The sequence below is a fragment of the Sorex fumeus genome, unplaced genomic scaffold, assembly GCF_029834395.1.
Source record: "Sorex fumeus unplaced genomic scaffold, SorFum_2.1 ptg000011l, whole genome shotgun sequence".
Lineage (NCBI taxonomy): Eukaryota > Metazoa > Chordata > Mammalia > Eulipotyphla > Soricidae > Sorex > Sorex fumeus.
Genome location: NW_026606068.1, coordinates 4,496,000 through 4,511,872, shown reverse-complemented (window position 1 = coordinate 4,511,872; position 15,873 = coordinate 4,496,000). Strand labels below are relative to the sequence as shown.

Below are 15,873 nucleotides of genomic sequence, written 5' to 3'. Positions count from 1 at the left end.
AAATATGAGACAATGCTAGGTCTAGATTGAGTGAAAATTTTCATCTCATATTTGAAATGTTTAGCAGGTCCAGACTGAGTGAAAAGGATTTTGCTGAGGGATAACAAAGGAATACTCTTTGTTTAAAAGCACATTCCAGGGGGTAGCAAACGATTTCAGCTCCTCGTAGAAGCAGCACAGATGATGCTAACAGCTGCTCGGGGGTGGGGGGGTGGAGAATCTTGTCCCTAACTCTGTGCCCACCTCAAGCTCGGCCCGGAGTTAATAACCTCTAAAATGGAACTTGGCCGCTTCTCTGACTCTGCCTGGCCGGCGGCGAGAGTTGAGCCAGTGGCTGGCAGGGGCACCATCTGATGGGGGAACGGAATACACAAATTCACAGTTTCAGCCCCAAGACGGCAGCGAGGGAGGCGAGACTCGCCTCTGCCCCCTCCCTCTCCCCTCTGGCCGAAGTTCCCTCTGACTTCACCCGCCAGGCACCTGACCCTCCCGGACGCGCGGGAGGGGCGCAGCCCCGCGTGGCCGGGGTGGGGGTGGAGGTCCAGGCAGCAAGCAATATTTAAGATGCTGAGTTTCCAGAGAGAGCATCCCCGGCGAGGCGACACGGCTCCAAGTTTCCAGGGCAGCTGACGAGGACCAGCGAGAGCGAGCAAGGAAAGCCACCAGGCGCCGGGCCCCGGGAGCCCAAGGGTGCGATTTCAGCTGGCCGGGACCACGCCGCGCACCCCTTCTCGGCCCTTCCTCACCCGGGCCCGGGCACGATGCCGCAGCGCAAGGCTCACCTCGCCAGCCCTTGGCTCTGCGTTCTCCTCGTGGCGTCCGTCGCCCACCCGGTCTGGTCCCAGAAGCCCCCCAAGCGCAAGAGCCCCGCCCAGCTCCAGGCGGCCGCCTGCTGCGAGGAGGTGCAGGAGCTCAGGGCGCGGGTGGCCAACCTCAGCCACGCGCTGGGCGAGCTGGGCGAGAGGCAGCAGCGGGACTGGGTGAGCGTGGCCATGCAGGTCACGGAGCTGGAGGGCCAGGCCAAGCGCGCGGCGGCCCGGCTGGCGGACGCGGAGGGCAAGTACTCGGAGATGCACGAGCAGATGGGCCTCATGCAGCTGCAGGCGGCCCAGACCGTCACGCAGACCTCGGCCGGTGAGGAGCAGGGGGGCCCGGGAGCGCCGCCCCCACTAACGCAGGCGGCTGTCCGCCGCCGCCCGAGGGTTCTCTGGGGTTCCTTTCCTGGGCCCGCGCCATCCGCTCTGTACTCCTACGTGAAGGCTGGGGGTGGGGGGTGCTGATTCCTGATCGGCTGTAAATCTACCCAGAACCTTTTCCTTGATTCCCACAGTGCTCTGTAATACTGAAGGCATGAATCTTGGCGCCCAGCGAGATGATGTGGTTTATCCAAAATCAAAGAGCAGATCTCAGAACCTCAGGGTTTCAGAGGAGACGTCTCGGGAATCATGGGATCTGAGTCTCCCTGTTTTGGAAGTCGGCGCTCAGGGGCCCGACCTGGCGCTGCAAAGCTGTCCCCCCAGTCCCCAGGAAGCAGGAAGGAACCCAAACCATACTCTCTGTTGCTCTGGAAGCCAAGTTTTGCCAGCAATAGCCTCGGGGCCTCTAGGGCGCAGAGCGGGAACTAGGGAACGAAGGGTGGTCGGAGCCTGACCTTCCCGCCAGCACAGTGCCAGGACCCACAGTGCCCGCCACCTAGAACTCCCTGGCTTCCGGAGAAAGTGTCCTCACGATTCCTCAGTTCTGGGAATTCAATTTTTTTGCCATAATATCAAGTAAATTCTCCCCCTGCCCCCCAAGCAGGTGATAAAAGGTAATCAGGGTCGGCGAGGTTACAGGGAGGTTAGGGGGTGCCTGGCCTGTGGCTCCCAGCCAAGGGGAGAGGTGATCTCTGAGAACCGCCAGGTGTGCTGCCCCCCCCCCGCCCCCGCAAAAGAAGAGGAAAAGAAATGCTGAAACAGGAATGTTTAGCAGGTCCAAAATAACACTCATCTAATGATTAGTTTTCCTTTGTGAAATAACTTTCCAGTTTCAAGTTGACCTGGCTCAGAAGGGCGGGGGTGAACTAATTTACCGTGCAGAGGCAAAACAGGTGCCCTGGAAAAATCAACAGGAAACTGAAGAGTTGCAGAGCTGCAAGGAAAGTAGCCCATAACCATGCCATTCCTTGCCGAGATAAAAACATTCAGTCACAGCAAAAACCAAGCCAAGAACAGAGTAAGTCATTGTTGCCCCTCAGTTCAGGGGAAAAGCTTTTTAAAAACTTTCTGGGTTTGGGGGCACACTCTGGGAGCCTCGGGGGTTCCCCTGGCAGTCTCAGGGAGCTATCTGCGGTGCCAGGATTCGAACCAGGGTTGCAGATGCTGTAGCCACCTGCAAAGCAAGTGCCTTCCCTCCTTACCATCTTTCCAACCTCTCTCAAACTAGAGGTTTGGGGTGTTGTGTGTGTGTGTATGCTTTTTTTTTTCTGAGTTTTTTTCTGTTGGGTCACATCTGGTGATGCTCAGGGGACCATATGGGATGCGGGGGATGGGACCCAGGTCAGCCGTGTGCAAGACAAACGCCCTCCCGGCTGTACTATCGCTCCTGCCCTCAAACCAGAGTTGCAACAGAAAATCAAGCTTTATAGTCCCATTACCAAAGCTGTAAGTGAAAATTCCTTTCTACGCACGTACTCTCTGGCCCTCGGTTCGGGGCTAGGAAGAAATTCCCAGACTATTTCCCAGAGAAGTGAGTCCGGACTGGATCGGAGAGGAAAGCCCGTCCTGAGGTGCCTGCATGCCCGGCACCTGGACACGTCCTGCCCCTCCGCTTCCTCCCACCTCGAGGGCAGCTCCCAGCAGGCCTCTTCCTGCCCGCCACACTCTTTCCCAATCTGTTCTCAGGTGCTGGCTCACGTTTATACCCTGTAGGTAGGATGCCCTCAAACACAGCAGGAAACCGGTGTTTTCAGCAGCAACAGGAAGTGACCCACTCTGATGGCTAGTTCTTCTCCCACTTCTACTGCTCAGCCCGGGCTGATACTTGGTGCTCATCTCTACAGCCCAGAGCAGTGACCACCAGAATCGAATCCCCAAACACAGCAGAGGAAGCAAACACAGCCAGAACAAAGCAGAAGCCGCAGGGCAGCTGGGAAACCCCTGAGGTCGGGTCCAGAGTGAAGCCCTCAGCTCGGGGTCTCATAGCCCTGATTAACTCAGCCAGGGAGCTGCGTGTCCACCTCCAGCTGACCCATCGAGGGGGAAGAGCCAAGATATTAAAATCTGTCTCCCCTAACTGCATCCTACGAGGCAAGAGCCCTGACTCTGGGAAGTCCACAAAAAAAACGTACAAAGAACCGAGAACCAACAAGCCCAGATGTGGGACCTCCCAGGTGGGAAGGAGCTGTCCCAGAAGCCCACCCTAATAGGCGGGGGCTCTCATCGGGATGGACACATTCCAGTGTTTCTAGAATTCTCAGGGAGCTACAGCAGGCCCCTGTGACCGCCGGGCGAGGCCATCAGGACAAGCACCACCAGCGCATGCCTGGGTGTGGCCCCAACAAAACAGGATCCTTCCCTGCTAGCCTCCGCAGACCCCCCTCAGCCAGGGTGTTCAATACTGACTCGGGTGTGCGCTGGGGGGGAGCTGAAGTCTGTCCGAACCCTGCCGCTAGGGGGCGCCGGCGCTCAGCCTGCACTCTGGTCCCTTTGCAGATGCCATGTATGACTGCTCCTCCCTCCACCAGAGGAACTACCGCATCTCAGGCGTGTACAGGCTTCCTCCGGACGACTTCCTGGGCAGCCCAGAGCTGGAGGTGAGACGGGGCTCCGTCACAGCCCACTCTAGGCCGTAGGCAGAGACCCAGAGAGCCGAACAGCAGGGAGCGGGGCAAATGCCGTCTATGGGCAACTAAGCCCAGGCACCTCCGGGCCCTCATGTCCCGGCCAGCTCCACTGCGTTTCCCGGAGTCCCCTCACTGCCCGAAAGTCTGCTGTGTCTTAGTGGGAGGAGAAAAACAGTATGAGGGCGCCGATCGCGGTACCTGCAATCTGCCCCCCCCCCAAAGCCCCCTGCCATCACCCTCAGGCTCAAGCGCTATGGGTGCCCAGGAAGCCAGTGAGGCGCCCCCCCCCCCACGTCTGGCTCTGCAGGAGGGTCAGCGGGCCAGCCCCCCCGCATGCCCTGACCTCCCGTCTGCCAGGTGTTCTGCGACATGGAGACCTCGGGCGGGGGCTGGACCATCATCCAGAGGCGCAAGAGCGGCCTCGTCTCCTTCTACCAGGACTGGGCGCAGTACAAGCAGGGCTTCGGCAGCATCCGCGGGGACTTCTGGCTGGGCAACGAGAACATCCACCGGCTGTCCAGACGGCCGACCCGGCTGCGCGTGGAGCTGGAGGTGAGCAGGGCCCCCCCCACCCCCGCAGTGCAGCTGAGGAGGAACAGGCTTTCCCGACCCCTTTATTCGGAAACAAAGGTTAGACTGCAGGAGTACAGAAGAGGCTGATGCCGGTCGTGCACAATGCAGCTGTCTGCAGAGCCCTGGGCCCTGCCCTGCCCGGGCGCCACGCAGGCCGTGCACACCGCAATGACGCTGATGGGTGGCCCTTGCCAAAGACCTTCCCGCGCCACTCTGTCTGCAACTGCCTTTTCTTTCTTCCCTCTGCGGGAAGCAGAGCAGGCCGGGGTGCTCCGAGGCTGCTCCCGCTCAGCGCATGGGAGCAGTTCCCAGAAATGCAGTGCTGGGGTCCAAAGCCTGGCCCCAGCCCACCTAGCTGAGCTATTTTTCCGGGCCCCTCAATTGTGCTTTTGAGACCTCTGAGCAGGACGGAGCAAAATCACATTTCTACAACCTCCAAGGCCGGGTGAGGGAGGGACGTGGTAAGACAGACTCACAAGGCCACAGAACTGAGCCGAGGACCCCGGGAGAGTGGTGAAACCTTTGCAGAGGGCGGCAGGGCAGAGCGTGGCGGCGGTGGCCTGAGACCCGCCCGGCCCTGCAGGACTGGGAGGGCAGCGTGCGCTACGCCGAGTACAGCCACTTTGCTCTGGGCGACGAGCTCAACAGCTACCGCCTCTTCCTGGGGAACTACAGCGGCAGCGTGGGGAAGGACGCCCTGTTCTACCACAACAACACGGCCTTCAGCACCAAGGACAAGGACAACGACAACTGCTTGGACAAGTGTGCCCAGCTGCGCAAAGGTGAGTTCCCAGCTCCGCCAAGGGGCGGCGGGGGGCGTTCCCTCCGGGCGGGCGCAGAGGCTTGCCCTCACTGGCGCGTCTCGGCCCAGGGGGGTACTGGTACAACTGCTGCACGGACTCCAACCTCAACGGCGTCTACTACCGCCTCGGGGAGCACGCCAAGCACCTGGACGGGATCAGCTGGTACGGCTGGCACGGGGCGAGCTACTCCCTCAAACGGGTGGAGATGAAAATCCGCCCTGAAAACTTCCAGCCTTAACGGGAGGCGTGCTGTGACGCAGGCCGGAGACGCGGGGACGAGGGTCTGGGCCGGGGCCGGGGAGGAGGGCAAGCCTCCGCAGGGACCAAGGACACTGCCGAGGGGCGTCAAGGCATCAGGCCTGAGACACAGTCGAGGCGGGAGGGAGCCTGCCCGGGCGAGGGCAGACTGTTTCCTTGCAAGGAAAATGAGACCATTTCACCTATTTGCTCTAAGACCCAAATTACATGAGGTTACATGAGGACAGAACTTTTTTTTTTTTGCTAATATTAAATCTGATTCTCAAAGGCTGGCATGGGTGCCAGAGAAAAGGGCGAAGGGGCTGTAGGGGAGCCAAGTTCCTCTTTTAAACTAAACGAATTAGCTTTTAGCTTACACACTTTTGGAGACAAACTTGCTGGAGGTGAGCTGCCCAGGCTGCACTGGCTGGCAGCACTCGGGCACTCCCCTGCGCCCGGGCTCGCACAGGGCGCCCCCAGGGAGGACAGCCGGGCAGGCCGGAGCCGCCTGCTCCCGCACCCCAGGGCACTCGTCACCTGGAGCAGCTCCATTCACCCTGTCGGAGGGTGGCTCAAAGAGCCCCTTTGCCCATCTCGTTTAACAAAGGTTTCTGAAAGCTGAAGTAGACGTTCTGCTGATGAATAACTCACTGCTGTACGTGAGCATCTTGCTTGGTAAAAATAAAATATTGTACGTTGCTTTACATGTTCAAAGTCTCTTTTTTCATTTATAATATACGCTTATTTGTTGTAAAAAAAATAGAAACAAGACAAGACAAAAACTCTTGTCATTGCTCCTGAGGTCCTGGCAAATGCACTCTAGAAACTTCCGCCGAGGTCTGGGCGCAGGGAGACGGCTCAAGAGAGCACCTGAGCAAACACTCCCGCTTTCTACCTCGGCAAATTCACACGTCCGAGAAGGAAGCATGTTCCGCTGTAACGGACACCAAATCATCTTGACCTTCAAGAAACATTTTTCCAGGGCCGGAACGATAGTTCTGCGGGGAGGGCGCTTGACTTGCCTAGGGCCGACCTGGGTTCGATCCCTGGCACCCCACACAGTCCCCCAAGCACTGCCAGGAGTGATTCCTGAGTGCAGAGCCAGGAGGAAGCCCTGAGCGTCGCTGGCTGTGGCCCCAAAACAAACAGAAAAAGAAACCTTTTTCCTTCACAAAACCCACTCACTGTACCAGTCTGTTAAGGTACGCCATTGTCCTAATTCACTATTTTCTATTAAAACTGCAGTTCTTGACTGTTGAGAATCCACAGTACCTGAACGTGAAGATTCATGAGAGAGAGAGAGAGAGAGAGAGAGAGAGAGAGAGAGAGAGAGAGAGAGAGAGAGAGAGAGAAAGCAAAGGAGCTGAGTTGTCTGCTGACTTGTGCCATGCTAGGTTCAATCCCAGGCACCAGCGCTGATCCCCCAAGTACCCCAGGGGTCATTCCTAAGCGCAGAGCAGGGCAGCCCCAAGCGTTTCCAGGCTCTGCCTAAACTACCCGCCCCCAGCCCCCCACCCCCCACCCCCATCTACTGCCCAAAAAACGAAGAACGGTAGGATCTTTTAGAACTCAAATGAATACAAAAGCATGCTGGCACAGGACCTCCCGTGGGACAGACAGTCAAGTGACACTTCCTCAGGCAGGCAGGGGAGTCGGGGCTCTCGGCAGCTGGCACGACACCGTGGGCAAGGCGAGGACAGCGGCCCTGAGGACCACAGGGAGGCAGACACGGGAAGAGAGCACGGGAGCAGCTAATTATCTCTCTCATCTCCAGCAGCAAAAGCCACGACAAATGGAAACTGCCTCTCACCAAGGCTCCAAACGACAAAGGGAACAGTGAGCTGGAGAGAACACACAGAACAGGGGAAGGCCGCCTTATGACTACGGAGGCCAAAGGACTCCATGCCCGGAATGTCTAAGCAACACAGCAAACACAGGCTGAAGAATGAGCCGCGCAGGCCGACAGCCAGCAGGCATCCACAGGTGCTCCCGGTCACCTGTCACCAGGAAACGTCCACCCTCAGAGAGGGGTGGCCCGACTCCGTTCCCAAAAGGGCAGGCTGGCAAGAACGTGCGGAAAGTGCCGCGTGTGCCCGCTGGGGGGACCCACGAGAGAAAGCGGCCAAGGCGTCCCGGAAAGGAAAGCGGAGCCTCCCTGAGCAGCCCCAAGCACTGAACTTAGCCCCTGGGAACCACCGGGTGTGGCGCCCACTCCACCGCCCCACTCTCCCTGGCATGACCCTCGCGCACTCGAGGGGGCTGGGTGTGTTGTGTGGGAGCGTCCTGGACCCCGACTTCCCTGGGACCCGGGTGCGGCCAGGGGCACCCGCCTTCCTAGGCATGACAGATTAACTGGCCTTGATCTGCCGATGGCTGACGGCAAGAGAGAGGGAGACACCTCTGGGTGCCAGCGAGGCTTCACCCTTGCCTCGCCTGCCCCTGGGTCCCTTCCTAGCTGTGACAGTGCCTGCCTCCCTGCGCCACCTGCTGTCACGGCCTTCCCGGCGGCCCTGTCTAACCATCACCTTCCTGATGAGCTGCTCACGTGACTAGAGCCCCTGGCCCATGTGGGTGACCATGGCATCCACTGCCCCCGATGGACGGAGCGTCCCCACGGTGACGAGACGCCTGCACGCCCCCATCCCAGCGACTCTCCACGGCCCAGCAAGCCCAGCCCTGCGTGGACACGGGGGCAATGAAGTGAGACCGTTCACTGAGGGACGGGGGCAGCTCTGCGGGACAGCACTGCCCTGGGACCCTGAGGCTCGGGCCGAGCCGACCCGGGCGTCGCCGTGAATGTGGAGCCCTGGTGCCAGTCTCCACACGGGGCTTGGCACAGTGCACCAGCCTAAGTATGGAACCTTCAAACAACAATGCGGGGGACTGGTGGTAAATCATTAAACTATAGCACAGTGGGTAGGGCATTTGCCGTGCACGTGGCCGACCCAGGTTCAATTCCTCCGTCCCTCTCGAAGAGCCTGGCAAGCGACCGAGAGTACCCCGCCTGCACGGCAGAGCCTGGCAAGCTCCCCATAGTGTGTTCGGTATGCCAAAAACAGTAACAACAAGTCTCACAATTTGTTGTGAGATGTTACTGGTGCCCGCTCGAGCAAATCCATGAACAGCGGGAGGACAGTGCTACAGTGCTACCTCTTTGAAAAGAGAGAGAGAAAACATACATGGAGATACGCTCACCACAGCCTGCCACACCCTGGGCACTGAGGCAGGACGGGCGGGCGGGAAGAAACGGCCTGGCGGCGGGGAAGCCGCAGTCCACTGACCTAGTGCCGGCTCTCGCTTTCATCTTTAACTCTGCAGCTGTGTCTGTCAGGCAAAGGTTGTTTTTGTCGGTTGTTCGCTAGTCTCAGGGCCATACCTGGGGGTGCTCAGGGCTTACTCCTGGCTCTGCGCCCAGGGGAGGAGAATGGGGATGGGGGGCTGAACCCTCCCGCTTACTATTGCTCTAGACCCAGAAACAAGTTGGAAGCAGAAGCTGCCAAGTAAGGCGTCCCGTTTGCCCTGACTCTCCTCTGCTCACAGGGGCAGGGAGATGATAAGCGGGTGCTGCGGCTGCCATGTGTGTCTTCACTGATTCCTCTGTACAAGCCTAATTCCCAAAGCAAGGGGCTTTGGAATAGCGAGTGGGACACGACAGACTGTCCCCGGGGTGGGGTCACGGCTCGTAGGAGAGGCAGTACAGCAATCAGGGCGTCTGCCTTGGCGTGGCTACGGTGCCTACACGCCAGGTCGAATCTCTGGTACCACACAGTTCCCTCAAAGCACCGCTTTGTGCTCAGGGGAACGAGGTGGGTGCCAGGCCGGGGATCAAAGCCGGGTTGGGTGTGTGCGAGGCAAATGCCTCCCCGGCTGCGCTGTCTCTCTGGCTCCGAGAGGTGGTGAGATCTTAGGAGCGAGGCTTATACTTGCTTGCGGCCTGCCCCCATTTCTCTGGATGTCCAGAGCACAGATCATGCATGGTTTCGGCTAGAGCCCGATTCTGCCAGAGGCTGAATCCCGTGCCCCGTCTCATCTGCACACAGCTTAGAGGATATTTGGATGAGGCTTTCGAATTAACGCTAGAACAAGTCAAAACTTCGGGAGGATGGGCTGGAATCAATGCATCCTGCACGTAAGGGCACGAATTGGGAGCGTGGACCAATACTGGGGACCGAATGCTTGTATCCCCCAACTATGACGCCAGAGGCTAATTCCCAGTGTGACGGTATTTGGGGCGTCTCATGAATTACTGCTCTGCGGAAAGAGATCCAAAGAGGTGGAAGTTTGCTCTCCACCCTGCGAGCACACGGGGGCATCAGCAGCCAGCCTGACAGAACCCCTCCCCGGGGGCTGCCCTCGACCCCCGCAGGGCCCCGCCTCCAGAGCAACGCCCTGTCCCGTGAGTGCTAACGGGCTGGCTGCTGCAGTCAGGAGTGTCTGTCACAGCCGGCCAGACGGTCTCAGACACAAGGCAGCGGATCTCCCCCGATGCCACCCCAGCAAACGCCTGTTCCCCGAGAACTGAGCACTCATTTCCTCCTCCGCTCCCGCAGAACCGATCACACGCGCTGATAAACCTCAGGGCTGAGGAATGGGAAGAGTTTAAATCGTTCCGCGTCCTAGCCTGGGGGTTTTATGAGGGATTTAATTTGTCCGGGGGCAGATCGGTAAAAATATCAACATGCAGGAAGACAGACTGAGCAGCGCAGTCAGCAATCGCAGCTTTCTGAAGCAAAATCAAAACCTGGACGGCAGTTTTGCCTCATGATGGCAGAACTCTGAACGATGCTGAGGAAAAGAAAGGTGACAAAATCAACACGAAAAGCTGAAAATAGAAATGAGAGAGACGGGAGACTTGGGCGAGAGAATCTGGTTAGCCAGCAGAAGGGAGGCGAAACTCCAAGCGGAATTCAATCAGACTTGCAATATTCATAAAGCTCAAAGCGCTGGCTCTGCGTTGAACAGAAGCTTGTTTGGTTTGGTTCCATTTTATTTGTTATCTGTTATTGTTTTGGGGCTACACCCACTGATGCTCAAGGGTTATCCTGGCTGTACACTCAGGGGATAGAACCCGGGTTGGCTACATGCAGGGCAAGTGCCCCACCTGCTGTGCCATCTGCTATCTCTTCAGCCCCTGGTTTCGTTCGATCCATTTTATTTTTTTATTTTTATTTTTTTTGCTTTTTGGGTCACACCGGGCAATGCACGGGGGCTACCCCTGGCTCATGCACTCAGGAATTACTCCTGGCGGTGCTCGGGAGACCATATGGGATGCTGGGAATCGAACCCGGGTTGGCCGCGTGCAAGGCAAACGCCCGCTGTGCTATCGCTCCAGCCCCTCGATCCATTTTAAAGCCAAGAGATTCCTGTGAGAACTTGTTTCCAATACTACTGGCACTGAAAAGCTAAATGACCTTCTTTAAATGACCTTCTTCTAGAAGCCTCGAAGTAAGTCCTTTCAAAGATTTTTGCATAATGAAAATTGCTTCTGTGACAATCTACAGCATAAGGAAAAACCTGGGGTGCAATGAGGCAAGTTTCAGAGACAGGAAAAAAAAAAGGAAGGAAATGAATGAAAAACCAGCTATGTGGTATGAAAGTTATTAAATTCCAGGATTTTGTCAGTTAGCAAGCAAGACTGCATTACCCATACCAGAGAGCAGGTAAGAAACACAGGCTTTCACACCTGCCGTAGTTAATTTGGAACTTGAGAGAATATTCCACAGGACGGCATGTTTCAATGTTCTCTCAATGTCCAATTTGTCTGGGCAGAAAAACAATTTTCTTTCTGTTTACTTGCTTACACATCTAAAAGCGTCTCTCTGTCATCTGCCCGACAGCAGAGGCAGCAGAAAACCTGGCAGCTCTCTGGTCTCCTCTCCAGGCAGGGAGCACTGCATGCAAGAGGTTGCTCCAGCCACGATGGAGCGGCTTATTAGCTCGGTGATTTTTCCCAGAATGTCTGTAGTGAAATAATCACTCATGCTAGCATTTGCATGAGGCAATTAGAGCCCAGAGTTAATATTCCCTGATAATCATTAGGGGAGCAAACGGTACTCCAGGAGCTGCAATGAACATTTCAGGCTGCTTGTAATTTCATCACAACAAAATTTATTAAACAATCTATTTTTTTCCCTGCATATCGAAGTCTCAAAACTACTCAAAAAGATGACAACGGGGGCTGGACAGAGAGTGTAGTGGGCAGGGCACTGCCTAGCATGCAGCTGACCTGGGTTCTATCCCCAGCCCTCCATGTGCTCCCCTGAGCCATCCCAGGAGGAATCCCTGAGCATTGCCGGGTGTGGCCCACCACCCCCACCCCCACCCCACATAATCAAATCCGGGAAAGAACACTAAACCTCAGACTTCGAGACTCCAAGAGCTTCAGAGGAAGGAGTCGCAAGCACCGACACGAGTCACTATCAGCCCACGCAACTCGGCGGGTGCCGGAGGCCCAGAAACCAGCATTCCCGCACCTGCCCACAGGGCGCCAACCTGAGCTGAAGCCTCCCTGTCCTGGGCAGCACAGGCACAGAACTGCTTCTGTTCTGATGATCCTACCAAGGAGGCACGGGCTGGACACAGCAGGAGGCGAGGTGCCCAGGTCAACGGCCGTGCCAATTCTGGCGAGGAGCCTGGGGCGAGCCGTCTGCAGCCACAGCTCGCGGGCAGATTCGGCGGGAGAGGGGCCACGCGCGGCGCTGGCAGCGGTCACGAGGGCTCTAGCCTACCTGATGAGGGACTCGAGGATGGCCGGGGTGGGGCCCTTCTGGAACTCCAGCTCCTTGTAGTGCAGTGCCTTGGCGTACGCCCGGCACTTGGCGGCACGCTCCCCCAGCAGCACGATGCCGTTGTCGTCTCTCAGCGGCAGGGGGCCCTGGGGGAGAGCAGACCCATAGCACGCGGGCGCAACAGAGGGCGCGAGCGACATAGGGCGCCAGCGGGCCTCGGCCGCCACCCCCGGCCGGCGGGGAGCCTCACCTTGTCACTGTGCTCCATGAACTCCGCCAAGTTTAAGAGGGTCTGTGTGACTTCGGCGATGTCCTGTGAGGTGAGGGCCAGCTCGATGCTCCTGATGAGCTCATCCTGCTGGTCTTCGTTCAGTTCAGACCAGCAGGACACAAAGGCGGCATTGAAGAGGTCCCTGAAGGCAGAGGAGAGGGGAGACGCTGCAGACCCTTCCACACCTCCGCCCGGTGTCCCCAAGTCACATGACCAATTCACTCCTGGCACCGCTGACTCTGCTGCTGGAGAGAACTGGTGGGAAATGGTCCCTCCCCCCATCTTTCATCCTCTCTTCGCAGCACTGTGGATTGCGACCAGCTGTCATACATGTGAGATGCATCTAAGTGTTTTACCAGTTGGTGACACCGCCGTCCATGGTCATGTGGTCCCTACTTCCTACGAAGAAGGGAGCCACTGGCCAGTGAGCACTGAGTTGTGCTGTGAATGAGGACTGCATTTTAACTTTTACATAACTCTCATTAACCACCTGGAGCTCCTATGTTTGCAGGCCAGTTACAGACACAGGAACTGTGTTCCAGTGGAGAGAGCAGAACACAGCAAAGGAACAGCACCACAGGCAAACTTCTGGGCAGTTTTCCCATCATTTTCTTTACCCTCTTTGATTTTCTGGTAATACAGAAAATCAGTTGGCAATGACCCAGGAATGTGGCCAAGTGGCTGGAACACCTGTCTCGCCCGCGGGAGGAGCTAGGTTGACCCGAAGCACCATACTCCCCCAGCACCTCTGAGTGGCCCCATTTGCACATGCATCCCTGGAGGGTCACCCTTGCCAGGGATGTTTTTAAAAATGAAGAGCCTTCACCAGGGCACCTCAGATGGGCGCAGGCATCCCCTCTCTTCGCCTGTGCCGGATGAACCCCTGAAGCCGCAAACCTCCAGAACCCAATTGCTGCCACCCTCATGGCTGATCTTCACAGGCTCATCCTAGGCCCTCCACACAAGGGAAGAAATCAGCTGAAAAACCCAGGTATGCAGGACCAGTGGCTGAAACGCCAGGCGTCAAGGGGTCAGGACCAGGCCGTCCCTTCCCATCTCCCAACCCGTCCGGGGTCTCGGCTGTCATGCCCACCAACTGCCTCCTGGTGCCATTTAACTGCATTAAGGGCCATGATCCAGAGACTCACAAACGAATCTTGGAACCAAACAGCTTGCTACAGAGATGGCTCCGGACCCCAGTGATTTAAATGTTCAGAATCCCAGGAGCAAGCGGCAGCTTTTGCGGCTGCGCGATATCTCATACTATCTTTTTTTGCTTTTTTGTTGAATCGCTGTGAGACAGACCCTTACAGACATCTTATACTATTCATAAAAAAAGGAATACAAAATAAATTATCTAGCATCCGCCTGTGGGGTAGGCTTGAGTGGCTCTGGGAAACTTCGAAATAATGGTGGTGGGAAGGTGTAATGATGGTGGGATTGGTATTGAAATATTGAATGTAATCAATTATGGTGAACAAACTTTATGAAAATAAAATTTTAAAAATGAAATTTTTTTTAAAAATAAAGAACTTTGTGTTAACCGATTTGGAAAGCAACAATTTTCAAGTAATTTCTGCAATTATTTCTCAGGCACTGTCCAAATTCCTAAGATCAAAAATGACAGACTGGGACTAGAGAGACAGTCCAGCAGGTAGGGACTTGCCTTGCATGCAGCCGACCTGGGCTCAATTCTCAGCATCCCATATGGTCCCCAGAGCACCACTAGAAGTGATTTCTGAACAGATACCTAGGAGTTACTCCGGAGCATAGCCAGAAGTGGCCCAAAAATGAAACAAAAAAGAAGTGGCAAAGGCAGCTTCTGTTAGTGCTCTTCAAAATAAAACCAGAACCTTTAGATGTTTATAAACAAAATATCAACAGATCTTAAAGTACTTGAAGTATCAGAAAACAGAATCCAAATCCACAAACCCGACCTATTATGTGGCCACTGAGGACTTTTGAAGACTGGGACACATAGATTTTTTTTGGGAGGTGGGGAGCAAGGGTGGGGTTAGAGCATGTCTGTCTGGCAGTGTTCACAGATGACTCCAGGTTCTGTGTTCAGGAATCTTTCCTAATGGTACTCATGGGACCATATGTGGTGCCACGGATATGAACCAGGGTCAATGGCAGGTAAGGAAAACAAAACAGCCTCCTTCCTGCACACACACTCTCTCTGGCCAACAGGCACCACATCTATGTTTACTACAACTATTTTACAACTCGACATCACACACATGGACGTATTTGCTACACCTGACACCTGAATTTTAATTCTACTCCTGCTTTTCGGCAAATGCGGGGGCAGAGATATTGGAAACTACAAGACATGCCTAAACATATGGGTGTTAACAGCTGATATTTCTATGCTCACTTTCTGTTACAAATTCAAAACGTTAATCATTTTGAAATCTGATCTAAACACACAAAACTTGAAATTCAAAGATAATCAGAAGATCAAGAGAAGTTCTGGACAGGGATTCCCTAAAGTCTCTTTTGACGATCACCGGGGGTAAGTTAATTAGCCGAGTATGTGTAATCTGCAGGCCCCAGGAACAGGGACATCCGAGGAATAGTTTTGCTTGTTGGTTTGCAATGCCAGGGGTCACATTCAGAGAAGCACAGCAAGGCCAGCAGCCTATCACCGGGCCATAGCCCCAGCCCCTGAATACTGCAGAAATAGTTCTGGCGAGGAATGTAGCTCGATAGTAGAGGTCTTACATGTGTGAGGCCCTGGGTTCAATCCCTCGCGTGGAAAAAAGAAAATTACATAAAGCATTCAAAAAATACTTGGAAGAAATATGAACTAACCCATTATCTTCAAGTCATACATGGTCTCAGAGCTAGCTATTCCCACTAGCTCTCTTCCGTAACAGTAAACAAGCTTTGTTGACACAGTGACCACCAGGGAGAGAGTTCAAAGGGCACAGGCTTCACAGGCGACAGCCCTGGGTTGACCCTCAGCACAGCAAGGCCCCCAAGCCCTGTCAGGGGGACTGCCCCCGATCCTCCAAACCAAGGAGCCCCTTTTTTAGCTTCCTGCTAATGAGAGGGTTCTACGCATCAAATCACTCTTTTATGCCTCACCATAAATGGACTATTTTCCACTGCAGAAAAAAATCTCAAAAACAGGAAAAAAGGATAAAAAGCAAAACCCCACTCCCCTTAAACTTTCCCACTGAGGGCAGGGGCAATAGTTCAGTGGGGAAGGCACTTGCTTTGCACACCTGACACAGGTTTGAGCACCAGCACCACATACGGTGCCCTAGCCTTGCCAGCAATGATCCCTGATCACAGAGCCAGGAGTAAGCCCTGAGCAGTGATGGGTGTGGCCCCCTAAAACCAACCAACCAAAACAACCTTTTCCACTGAGAAGTAATCAACTATTAGTTTCCAAAATTTTTCCATATGCATCTATTTCCTCATATATATGTA

The 15,873-nt window shown here is 55.5% G+C and overlaps 2 protein-coding genes across 2 annotated transcripts in view; one reads left to right on the top strand and one right to left on the bottom strand.

Annotated features, from left to right (window-relative positions):
* MTOR (mechanistic target of rapamycin kinase) overlaps window positions 1-15,873 on the bottom strand; it is a 126,335-nt gene that overhangs the window by 60,063 nt on the left and 50,399 nt on the right. The window contains exons 26-27 of the mRNA XM_056110858.1: window positions 12,415-12,577; window positions 12,165-12,310 (exon numbers count right to left, since the gene is read on the bottom strand). Of these exons, the coding sequence (XP_055966833.1) occupies window positions 12,165-12,310; window positions 12,415-12,577 (309 nt within the window). The remainder of the gene's footprint in view (window positions 1-12,164; window positions 12,311-12,414; window positions 12,578-15,873) is intronic.
* ANGPTL7 (angiopoietin like 7) lies at window positions 762-5,439 on the top strand. The gene is made up of 5 exons (XM_056110859.1): window positions 762-1,134; window positions 3,693-3,793; window positions 4,181-4,375; window positions 4,980-5,178; window positions 5,268-5,439. Exons 1-5 carry the CDS (start codon window positions 762-764, stop codon window positions 5,435-5,437), a joined length of 1,038 nt encoding a protein of 345 aa, XP_055966834.1. The 3' UTR covers window positions 5,438-5,439.